The 12,351-nt window shown below is 39.2% G+C and overlaps 1 protein-coding gene across 6 annotated transcripts in view; it reads right to left on the reverse strand.

Moving 5' to 3' along the window:
- Positions 1-12,351, reverse strand: part of NBEA (neurobeachin) — a 673,061-nt gene that overhangs the window by 17,247 nt on the left and 643,463 nt on the right. For 3 of the 6 annotated variants that reach the window (XM_059892161.1, XM_059892159.1, XM_059892164.1), the window contains 6 exons: positions 9,172-9,234; positions 8,763-8,852; positions 5,805-5,997; positions 3,860-3,931; positions 1,530-1,685; positions 832-1,002 (listed from right to left, as the gene is read on the reverse strand). In XM_059892161.1, the coding sequence (XP_059748144.1) occupies positions 832-1,002; positions 1,530-1,685; positions 3,860-3,931; positions 5,805-5,997; positions 8,763-8,852; positions 9,172-9,234 (745 nt within the window). The remainder of the gene's footprint in view (positions 1-831; positions 1,003-1,529; positions 1,686-3,859; positions 3,932-5,804; positions 5,998-8,762; positions 8,853-9,171; positions 9,235-12,351) is intronic. The other 3 variants (XM_059892160.1, XM_059892163.1, XM_059892162.1) reach the window with 3 other exon arrangements.

A 12,351-nucleotide genomic window follows, 5' to 3' on the forward strand; every position in this document is an offset into this window, starting at 1 on the left:
GGCTCCTCTGTCCATGGGATTCTCCAGGCAAGAATACTGGAGTGGGGTTGCTATTTCCTTCTCCAGGGGAATCTTCCCAACTCAGGGATCAAACCTGTGTCTCCTGCATTGGATTCTTTACCACTGCACCAGCTGGGAAGCCCTTGAGAAACTCTGGTTTATACAAACATCAACAGACGTATTTGTGTGACACTTTCAGAGCTTACATAGAGAATAAGAGTATATATACTGTGTTTTCTAAAATTTATTTTACTCTGGAGTACCTCTTTTTTTTCCCTGTGGAATATTTTTGGGAGCACTGTTGAGTAAAAAACACTCAGGAATCACCCTAAACAAAGAAATCATCTTATTCAGCTTTTGCTCCCCCCCATGCCTAACCTGAGGGGGTACTCAATCACTGTCAAATAAATAAACAGAGATACTGACTATACCCCTGATAGAAAGCAGTAAGTGTCCTCAGGAGGCACAAATAAAGTGTATGGAATTTCAGAGAAGGGAGAGAATACATTCAGCTGAGAGAAATCACCGGAAGTTGAAAGGACCAGGTGACATGGAAGGAAATTCTGAAAGGATGGGGACATTTGGAGACTGGGGAAGGGCAGCTGGGCAGAGGGTCACTGGGAGGGGATCTGGGAGTTTCCTCAGGTTGAAGGTTACAGTGGTTGCTCTCTTTTTACACTTTGAATACAGCTATATTCCAATAAAGAATACAGCTATATTCCAATGCTATTTAAGCTTTCATATTTTAAGATCCTTACAACCCCAGCAAAAGTTATTAGGGAAATTAAAGGAATTTACAGTCTGATGGGACAATTCCAGACCAATACTTACTGCTGTTCGGGTTGTCCCCTATGATGTGGTGTCGCCCGCTCCAGTACCAGAGCAGAAGGGTGGCATCGCGAGACCCAGACACAATGTAGCAGTCCCCACCAATGTACGACTCAGACCTGGCCAAGCATGTCACCACGTCCCAGTGGCCGAATACAATCTGAGTTAGCTTCCCTGCAACACAGAAACGGCAGGTTGAATCCAATGGCTATTTTTCTTTCAATGGTAGTAAGCTTAACTTTACTCTACTAGATTTGTGGAAAGTGACTCTACAGACCTGCAAACTTACAAGGTAATTCAAATCTAGCTACAGATTTAGGTTCTTGAATCCCTTCTGAAAAAATGATACAAGAACGTCACTTCGGTTTTTTTTTAAGAAAAGAACTTATAAAATAACACAATCATGATTTTTTTCCTCCCAGGCTAGGCTAGACTAAGGGGAGCTTTAAGGCCTTTTACTGGATTTGATTTGGGGGAGGGGGACAGTAGTCCCTTTTGTCCCATGAACTCAGGGCTCAACTCACGTTAAAGTTCAGAATGGATGAAATTAGAAGCAGTCAATTACTTCCAATGTGGACATTTAATTGGAATCTTGGCATCAAGATGAAGACACCTACATTAAGAAGTATGACTTCATATGAAGCTTTAGGTGAAACAACGGGCATTCTGATGAGGATAAGGTATTTCATAGCTCAGTTTACCTGTTTCTGTAGAATAAACTCTGAAGCTCTTATCCCAGAATCCACAGATAAGAATATAGCGATTATCTGCCGTGACCACAAAACAATGTGCATTGATTTGTATGCTCTGGTCAACGAGGTCTGTGATCTGCCGTTTATTCACACCAGAGTTATTGGCTAAATGTAAAATAGATACAGGAATTTAAAGAGAGATTCTACAAAGAGTTTCACCAAGCACTTATAGAAGGAATACTTTTATGCTTCATTTATCTAGAAATGGGTTCTAATGCTATATGATTAAGATTTTAGCATTTCCTCATGAGGAATATAAACTGTTTAGTAGCAATGATTATTTATGAACCATATTATATATTTAAAAATTTGTTGGAAATTTAAGTAGTTCTTCCACTGATATGAGGAATTCAAGATGGGAATTTACAACATAATAAAAATATTTATATGCACTTAATTCAATAGATATTCACCCTGCACAAGTTCATTATTGACCAACAAGTTCAATAATAATAAGGAATAAATATTGTATGAAGTATGTTACATAAGGAAAAAATGTCTTCATATTTGCCCCCATCTGTCATTTTCTGATGGCCTTTATGATTCATGGGAAAAGAAGAAAGTAGGGATTTGTGCGAGGGGTGTTGTTATGTAGGTGGCCCCTCAGGGAGCTTTAAGTCAGCAGCTTTAAAGACCTGGATTGTCAACAAACAGAAGCCTTTCAAGAATGGGCTAGCAGGGGAGGAGGGGAATGAGAAAGATGGGAGAGGGGCTGGGGAAGAAAGAGACAGGCAGACAGTCACGGGCAGCACTGGGGCTGAATTGAATAGAGTCAAGAACTGAGAGACGCCCTGTGATTTCACCAGTGCCTGTCTGCATGCCAGCCTGTCCCTTCCTCCACACCGTCCTTCCAGGCCAGATCCCTGGGCTGAATTCTTAAACAGAAAATGCAGATGTAGAAGACCACCATCACTTCCTAACACCAATTAAATGTAAGTGTTACTATTTGTGGACATCGACTAACACTATAATAATAATTACCAGAGAAGGCAAAAAGTCAAAACAAAAAATTTTAAAAACAGCAAAGGAAAAGAAAATCAAAGGTCTGAGTCCCTTGAAAACTATGTAGTTGGTGCTTGATTAATAGAATACAGCTATTAATCTTCCACGGTTACATTCTAGCTGTACGTGAAACTGTTGCTATTTTTTTAGCAGAGAAACAGCTAGAAGCTGGAATCCACTTGAAAAATATTCCTTGTCCTAAGCATATATTCTCCAAGAGAAATATAAGTGCTCTTCTGTGTAGGAGTATAGGTAACTAACCTAAATGGCTGCCTTGCATCTTATTTCTGGGTTCAAAGACGGAGGCTGAATTAATCGAAGGAAAAAATACCATAAATTGCTTATGGCTTTATAATTTTTCAAACCACATTCTGTTTTTTTCTTATTTAGCTCTCATATGATCCCATGAGAACAGGCAGAATGAACATTATTAGGAACCATCCTACAGATATGAAACTGAGGCCCAGAAAGATTAAGACACTTGTTCTGCATCACACAGCTAATAAATGTGTATGTAATTATTTAAAAATGGAGAGGGAAAGGGTGGGAAGATTTGGGAGAATGACATTGAAACATGTAAAATATCATGTAAGAAACGAGTTGCCAGTCCAGGTTCGATACACGATACTGGATGCTTGGGGCTAGTGCACTGGGACGACCCAGAGGGATGGTATGGGGAGGGAGGAGGGAGGAGGGTTCAGGATGGGGAACACATGTATACCTGTGGCGGATTCATTTTGATATTTGGCAAAACTAATACAATTATGTAAAGTTTAAAAATAAAATAAAATAAAAAAAAATACTTTGAATACTGCTGCAAACAGTTACAGCTCCTGAGTTTGCAATTCATATAAAATCTTAAATTAAAAAAAAAAATGCTTAGCTCTACTGAATGGAGATTTCCAGAAAAGTTATTATTTAGTATCAACTTTCTTAATAATAGCTTTGAATCCTTATATATTTGAAATAATATAAAGTTGTTAAAGAAGAGTTGTGGCTGAAAGAAAGCACAGTTTGGAATTATATACCTTGTTTAGAACCAATCTAAATGACCTCTGGAAATACCAAGAAAATACCACAAATCATTATTTTAATAACAAAAAATTCTTAGATGACATGTTATGATTTGCACAGCTCCTTGATGGCAATTTGACATTATTTGTACATTAATTTGTGACAGCAAAAGTATCATTCAACTGTCATTTGTGATAAATAACCACATAGGAAACTGTGGATAGGCAGCATTTATGAAAACGTATTTTTTGTTGTTAACATACCAATTAGTGGATCCATTTCAATGGGAAGATGATGGGCTTGGTCCAAGGAGTAACCTGGAGCTCCTCTGAGGCCTAAAGATTAATTAAAAGAGAAAATGACCATAAAGTTCTCAGAATGGAGGAATTTCCTAATAAGCAGTGTTATAACAATTATACAAAATATGTATTTTCTTAAAAATTATTTGGTAAATTACTGTAAGAATCATTCAGTCACACTACATGTTTTTGAAGACAAATCTTAAAAAAAGCATTACAACAGGGACTGTTGGTTTCCACTTAAGATGGAGAAAGCTGGGAAGAGTTGTTATCCTAACAACAGAAAAAGCTGGATAAAATAGAAGACGATAACATTTCTGGAATCCATCAGAGAGCTGAAATCTAAGTAAAGGGTTATGTCTACATGTAGAAATGGGTGTAAGCATGGGCTGACCTGGGCCAAGGCAGAGAGGAAGATGGGACTCCCATCCCTTCCAGCTTCTTTCAAAAGATGACAAGTCAACTGAAGGTACACAACTGAGCCACACCTAAATCTTAACCTAAAAGCTACTTTCAGAGGATTAATATTTAGAGCTTGACTGAGTTCTTTAGTCCTAATTTCTTACATGGGGTAACATATAAAACTTTAGAACAACTCTAAAGAAAACAAAATTCAAATCTTCACAGCTTTCTCTCAGTGCAAAATATTTCTAGAGGCTAAGACTCCTGTGAATGATAAAGTCATATTTGGGTTGGTCTGAAAGTTCATTCAGGTTTTTCTGTAAAGTATTATGGAAAAACCTGAACAAACCTTTTAGCCAACCTCAGATATTTTTAAGAGATGTCTTCTCCATATTTCTGAGTGAATGGAAGTCGCTCTACTTCATGTTGAAAGTATTACCAATAACCATAAAACAGGGGTATTCAGAAATTCTTAGGAGATTAAGCTAAAAGTAGTCTGGTTTTCCAGAGTGATGCAGAAGTCAGTAGAATTAAGATTCAGGTGAACTTGGTGTGGTTCAGCCATTCAAACTTAGAGACAGTGGGGATATTGAGGCTTCTACGGAGATCATATAAGTAATGAACTGGGCCAACTAAATCATTTAGTCACATCCCACTGCTGTCCTGGCTGGATAAGTATCAATTTGTCGAATTTTCATGACAGAATTATATCACTTCAAGATGTACTGGCTGGAACCTTCAGGAATGAGTTTGGAGAAAACACACATGAAATGGCTAAACAATTTAGATTTTGTCTTCTCTCGGACTCAAAGCTCCACAAAGAGAGGGATGCTATTTGCCTTGTCCACTGCTGCACTCCCAGTGCCCAGGACCACTTGACACAAAGTGGTCATTCGGATATTTCCTAAATGAGTTAATCAAGTGGGAGAAAAAGGATTTGAAACCACCTAGATTCAAACTTGTTTTTGTTTAGTATGGGATAAAATTTGTGTGTTTTTTTTTTTTTTTCTTCCCCTTGCAGGAGCAGGGTGGGAGGACCTGAATTATTTGTAGAACTGATTCAATTCATCAAATACTTATTAGATACTGATCCATTAGCCAAGCATTCTGTGAACGTCCCTGTGGCTCAGTGGGAAAGAATCTGCCTGTCAATGCAGACACAAGGGTTCGATCCGTGGGTTGGGAAGATCCCCTGGAGGAGGAAATGGTAACCCATTCCAGTGTTCTTGCCTGGGAAATCCCATGGACAGAGGAGCCTGGTGGATTACCATCTATGGGGTCACAAGAGTTGGACACGACCGAGTGACTAAACAACAACAAGCACCGCGTGCGGCACTGTAACACAGCAGCAATGAAGAAGGCAGACGAGTTATTTAGTGAAGTCTGGCAGTTATTTATTCTGCTGCTTTCTGTAGCTCATGTGGCACACTCGCTAGCCCTCCACACACTTACCTGAACCACAGCATTTTAGACCCCGCTAGTAAGTGACTCCCTTAGGCCCACGTACCTACTGTGTTGTGCCATCGGTTCACGGCAAACAGCCTGCTGCAGGTCACCGTCACCACCGCAGGGATGGTCAGGTGGGGGAGTGTGTTGGCCGCCACGTGCGTCACTGGGGAGTTTGATGGAAACTTCAGCACCATGATCACATCCTGCTGCATCTGATCTTTAAACATGAGTGGACTCTGTGGAAGGAAACACTGTTGAATAGAAAGGGAGGAGAGCAAAGAAAACAGAAAGAATAACAGAGTTAGTGACAGCATGGGGGAGCGTGAGATTAAAACAAGCTAGCGTGAGCGCAAGCAGGCAGCAGAGCAGTCGGCGCTCTGGTCTGTGAGGCGGGCACAGCCAAAGGAGCAGGCACTCCGCACAGCTGCTGGGAGAGGACCCCCAATTACTAATAACCAGCTGCAATTTAGGTGCTGCCAGACGATGGAAGAGGGCTTCCCTGGTGGCTTGCATGGTAAAGACTCTGCCTGCAATGCAGGAGACCCAGGTTCAATCCCTGGGTCATGAAGATCCCCTGGAGAAGGACATGGCAACCCACTCCAGTATTCTAGCCTGGAGAATCCCATGGACAGAGGAGCCTGGTGGACTACAGTTCATGGGGTTGCAGAGTCGGACATGACTGAGTGACTAACATGCTTCCAGAGATTTAAGAAGTTAGCTTAGAGATATGTCCACATGATGCAGTGTAATTTTTCAGTGCGGTTACACCACTGTGCTGGAAAGATCAGTCAAGCCAGTTCCCGACAGTGTTTATGTGAAATACGAAGTGAATTGATTCTTTCATCTTTTACCTGGATGATGTGGGGGCATGGCTACAGTCTAAATAATTAAAATTCCACAGCCTCCCTTGTCCGTGCTCCATGGGCACGTTTCTGCTGTGTCTCTGATGACCGTGGTTTAGGCTCCTTCCCGTGCTCAATGGTGAGCTTCCTGAGAGACAACACTCTCTTTGCTTTTTTAATCTTTGTTTCTCAAACATCTAGTATATGACTTGACAGAAAGGAGACACTATTAGTACTACTAGTAAGTAGTATGGTGGTGGTGGTTTAGTCGCCAAGACATATCTGACTCTTTGCCAACCCATGGAATGTAGTCTGTAAGGCTCCTCTGTCCGTGGGATTTCCCAGGCAAGAATACTGGCGTGGGTTGCAAAATACTGTACACATTATTACATAAAAGATAGATAAGAATGCTGGAAATAACCACTATTTAGCTTTCATGCATGTTTTCTAATTGTTCACTATTTTATAGAGACGTGTGTGTGTGTGTGTGTGTGTGTGTGAATTCTCTGCTACATAAACTTAAAAAGCTGATTTTCTTTATAAACAGTTCCATGCCAATTTAGCCTCTAACAATTTCCCCTAGGAAAGTAATGAGTTCTGACTGGGCATTTCTCCAGGGTAAATATTTTTTACTACTATTATTATTAAACAGAGAAAACCAACACGGGGATAAAACTCTTCTGCCAAAGCATTTCATAAAATAAAGTGTGAGAGAGATTCTCTTGGACAGTTTGTTAAAATGCTTCCTCTCAGGTCTGCAGGCCCCATGTCTACGCTGTGCCTGGGTGTGGGGCTGGGGACGGCACGCGTGGTGAAAGCCTCTCTGTTTGGCTGCATGTGAGGACCCACCTCAAGCAGCAGAGTTCATTAAACAGTGAAATTGCTCAGCTGAGTTACTGTATAGGAAAAGAAATGTTTTCAAACACACACATTTGTTTATGCTTCAGTAGGTGATGGACTACCAACCCTTTGACGGTATAGAGGATGCCTCGCCTCTGTACTGCCAATGCTTAATGTCATGCCTGGCACACAGAGGGGGCTCGATTCAAATGTGTAAAGTAGTTGACAGGATAAATGAAAGGTATGAACAATACTTCTATCACACAATAACAACCTGTACATTTGTTTATACATATATTATGGACCATGTTCCAGGGCATTTTACTCCAGTATGAGGATATCTGGTCCCTTGACAATTATCTAGAAAAGTTGATGAACTGTAATTCATGCTGCAAATACATTTTTGCCGTCAAGCATTTTTTTTTTCCCTCAGTAAAAGCTTAGTGGAAAATCACAGTGAAAAAGTAAGTTCTAAAGTAGTTTCTTAGAAAAATTTTTACCTTCAAATTAAATAAAGAAATGTTAACTGTTTGCTAAAAACTGAAAAGGGGTCGTATTCTTATGAAAATGGATCTTAAAAGATTCAGATTGAAATGAAAAGACTATTACTTCTTCCCTTGCAAACTGAGAATATAATGCCAGCTAACATTTACTGAGTACCTGTATGCCAGGGGCTGGTCTAAGTGCTACATACAGTACTGAGTCATTGCATTTTCAGGGCTGGTGCGATTTGTTACCCTCAGGCTACACAGGCTGAAATGTAAACAAAGAGCTTAAATACCTCGCCCAATTCATTCATTAGTTCGAGGCAGACATGGTACTTGACCCAAATCTGGCTCTGAGGTCCTTATTTTTAATCTATTTTCTTGACTGCTGCCATGCAGAGGCTGTATATTATCTTTATATTTCTTTCCTTTTCTTAAAATGAATACTTCCTCTACCACACTTTGCCCCCAAAGATCAAACCAGCTACCTTTAGATTGTGTTTCTTTTATATTTTTCATTCTAATTTATAAGTGTAACCTAATTTTGGTGCCTGTGTATATCTATAAGCCTGTATGTGTATGAAGGGGTTTATGTATATGAGCCAACTCCTAATAGAGAGGGCGGCGATTTTTGTGAATCCAAAATTGAGCTAGCTGAAGCCGAACTTAAAGGTAAGAACTATACTCCTTTTTCTATTTCTTTCTAGGTAATCAGTATATCCTGAGGCTGAAGAGTTAAGCCAATACATCGAGAAGATTTAAAACGCTGCTAAAAAAATCACTATTTTATTTGAACTCTACTCAGGTACAAAGAAAGACAGAAATGTTCCACAAGCTGCTACGTCTTACCAGGTGCATGGCAGAGCTCCGAGGCGGATGTGGCTCAATAAGCAACTGAGATGGCGTTTGTCCAAAGTTCTGTATCTGTGCCTCCATGGCCTGCAGGGGAAGGAGAGTGATTGTCACAATCAGTATGCATCAACGAGAGAGGTCAACACACTCTGACAACGCAAAGTGTATCCCAAGTCAGCCATGAAAAAAGTCCAGAAAATTCACCGGGTGCTCTTCTCCCAGGGTGCAGAACCATCCAAGTGTTAGTATTTTGTAGACAAGCTCTGCTTCTCCTTCCAAACATGCTTCCGTTAAGTCACTATTCTTATTTAGAAGCTGGGGTTAAATGTGGAAATGTTATCCTGTGAGTACATGCAAGCAGCTAGAGACCAGAGAACACTCTGAACACTAAATACAACACAAATACCTTAATAAAGTCCTTTGTAAGAAGAAACGTATGGGGATCTCTAATGAAATAAGCTTCTGGAATCTTAATAGGAAAAAAAAAGAATGAAACATAAAGTCCACTAAGGATACAAGATAAAATTCAAATAAGCATGTCTTCTAATCAATTAGAGAGTAATAAGTAGAAAGAACATTAAGACTTCTGTATAGTCATCAAATACAGCAAAACTTTCACTACAAAAAATACAGTTTAGTGTGCTATGCTATTCTAAGATATATTCTGAAATATTATCTATAAGCTATGAATTCATTCCTCTCAAAAATCTTCTGAAATTTTAGAGAGAACTAACCCAAAGAGGAAATAATTCTTGGGGCATCCTGACCTATGCAATATGCCATTAAAACCTATGCAATATGTCATTAAAACCTATGCAGATGAAAATATTAATGAGACTTTGTCATTTCCAATGAATATTTCTAGATTGCAAACTGTCTGAAGTGTGCAATACACCTTTTTGGTCCCTATGTCAAAGAGAAAATCTTAAAAGAGATTTAAGTATTTCTTCTATACATACATTTTACAGCCAAAAAATGCAATATATTAAACCAGACTAACAGAAATATTTTTCTGAAATATTATAAGCATGTAATTTAAGTCAATAAGGAGAAGCACAATATTTACTATGATTATTACTATTATTTACTATTATTATTACTCTGTTACCATGTTAATTTTTCCCCTAAAATTGTGTGCAGTTTGGTGGCACATAAAAGTGAAATACGAAAGTCATTGCTGAATGCTTGGGAGTCAGGTAAGTTGGTAGATGACTCTTGGCACAGCCCTGCCACTAATCGTATCACTATCTTCAATTCTCATTTATAAAGTCTTTAAATTTAACAATCTGTCCTCCTGGACTGCATTTTAAGAAAATGTTTATCAATAAAAGTGTGAATTTTCAAATTTATTAGCAATATTAAACATGAATGCATCATTATCTGCCATATTTTAGCAAGTGCATAATGGGGCTTTGGCTCTTTATTTGCAGAGGCAACAGGATGAATTACTAAATCTCTTTAAGTACGGTCCAATTTTAATGTATACATTTATTTGCATGGTGTCCACTCACATGAGAACTGTGCTGCTGCTGCTGCTAAGTTGCTTCAGTCGTGTCCGACTCTGTGCGACCCCATGGACTGCAGCCTACCAGGTTCCTCTGTCCATGGGATTTTCCAGGCAAAAGAACTGGAGTGGGGTGCCATTGCCTTCTCCATGAGAACTGTGACTACCAACTAAATTGTGCTAACACAGATACCATCATACTTCATCTCCCCAAAGCAAGATTTATGATTAGAAAGGGGAGAGACTATTTCTGGTTAGGTTCACATTATTAACAATAAATTCTGAGAATTATTTGGGGAAAAAAAAAAAAAAAAGAATTGTATTGTTAAAAGTTGCCCTGGTTAGAAAATGTCCAATACCCAGCTTAATGCATCATGAACTAAATATAATGATATCTACTATTACTTGTGTTTTTACTCCTCCAGATAGAGGACCAGGGAGTGGGGAGGGAGACAGAAGTAAAATCAAACACATTTAAATTCCTAGATCAGTGCCCTGCATTTGAGTAGGTAGCTTTTAAATGTTCAAAAAGGAAGTGGATCAATAAACATGCTTTGCTTGACTTTAACTTTTTTCCTGAAGGGGAACTATTAAAATTATATTAGAAAATGTTATGAAACTGACTTTATTTCTAGAAATCATCTGTACAGTTTGCTCTAGTGGGTCCTGCCACTCATCCTTTTGGATTGAGGCAGAGTACACATGCACATATATATATCTTAAATGCTTCAAATGGCATCAGGGTGAATTTTAAGTTGTACTCAATCTTACCTTTTCAATAAGTCAATCTGTTCCCAACATTCAACATTTATTTCTTTTAAGACAAAACTGAATTTCTCTTTCCTACGGTCTACATCACATGCTTTCATGACCTAAAGGTTCCTAGTTCAATATTTATCTTTTAGCTATCATGTAATCCTGTCCTCCAATAATTTCTTACCCTTTGAGTTTAAATTGATCAGACCTTTCTGATCTTGAAAAAGCATGTTGTCTAAGTCTATTAAAATGTTTGAATGGTATGTGAGCACCTACTGATTTTCTTGACTGGCTCCCCCACATTTAGAAAGTAATCAAAGTCTTCTTTTCACCAAGATGGGAGGTACTACTGCTGATTATCGTTATTGGGCAAGTGGAAATCTGTTATATTATTATTTGTATATCATTCTCTCCACTTTCATATGTTCAAAGATTTTGATATTTTTTAAAAAGTGATGCTGAGGAGAAAATAGTTTTCCATGGGCAGGTTGGGCTATGAACAGAGATACAAATAAAACTAGAGCAGAAAGGGGTGGGGGATTGATTAATTTTTATGGTGTCATTTCTCTGTTACTAGCTCATATTTTTGATTGCCTGTTTCATTTCTTTAAACATATTGAATCTTTTAAAAATAAAAAAGGGAGGGAGGTACTTTCTATGGGCACATGCCCAGGGATATACACAGTCCACACTGCAACTTATGAAGCATAAAGATTGAATAGTTGTTCTGATGGAGAAGAAAACACCTCCCTTCATGCTAACCTTGGGCAGGGTTTTAAATCCTTGCCAGATGTCCTAAATCATAATCAATGTCCTCCATATTCTCACAGCCTATCTTCCCCTTTATCATGGAACTCAACACAGAATTCTTTATGTGTGTCTGTTTGCTCAGCCTGCGACTCTCTGCAGGTTAAGGCTGTGATTTAGTCCTTCGAAAAATGTCTGAATACAGAAGTGGGGAAATGGTAGGGCATTTGGGCAAAACCGAAAGGTAGCCTGAAAAGAGAAAAGCACAGTAGCGAGGAAAACTTCAGAGCTCTTGATTCTTACAACTCAATACCACAGAAATAACTTAACGAACATCTTTTGAATGTTTACTCTACGCCAAGGCATACAAACTCAGACAGCAGACTGTCCCCCAGAAGTTTTCAGCCCACGAGGACATGAGATGAGGACATCAAGGTGCATGTTAGGGAGGATCATGGGTGAGGCAAACCCAGAGGGCCTGGCAGCCCCGAGGAGTGACAATCAGACTCAGGTGGAGGATGGGGGAGGGAGAGAAGGGCTGTAAGGACAGGGACTTCCAGAAAAAGAACAAGAGCTGAG

The sequence above is a fragment of the Bos taurus genome, chromosome 12 (assembly GCF_002263795.3).
Source record: "Bos taurus isolate L1 Dominette 01449 registration number 42190680 breed Hereford chromosome 12, ARS-UCD2.0, whole genome shotgun sequence".
NCBI lineage: Eukaryota > Metazoa > Chordata > Mammalia > Artiodactyla > Bovidae > Bos > Bos taurus.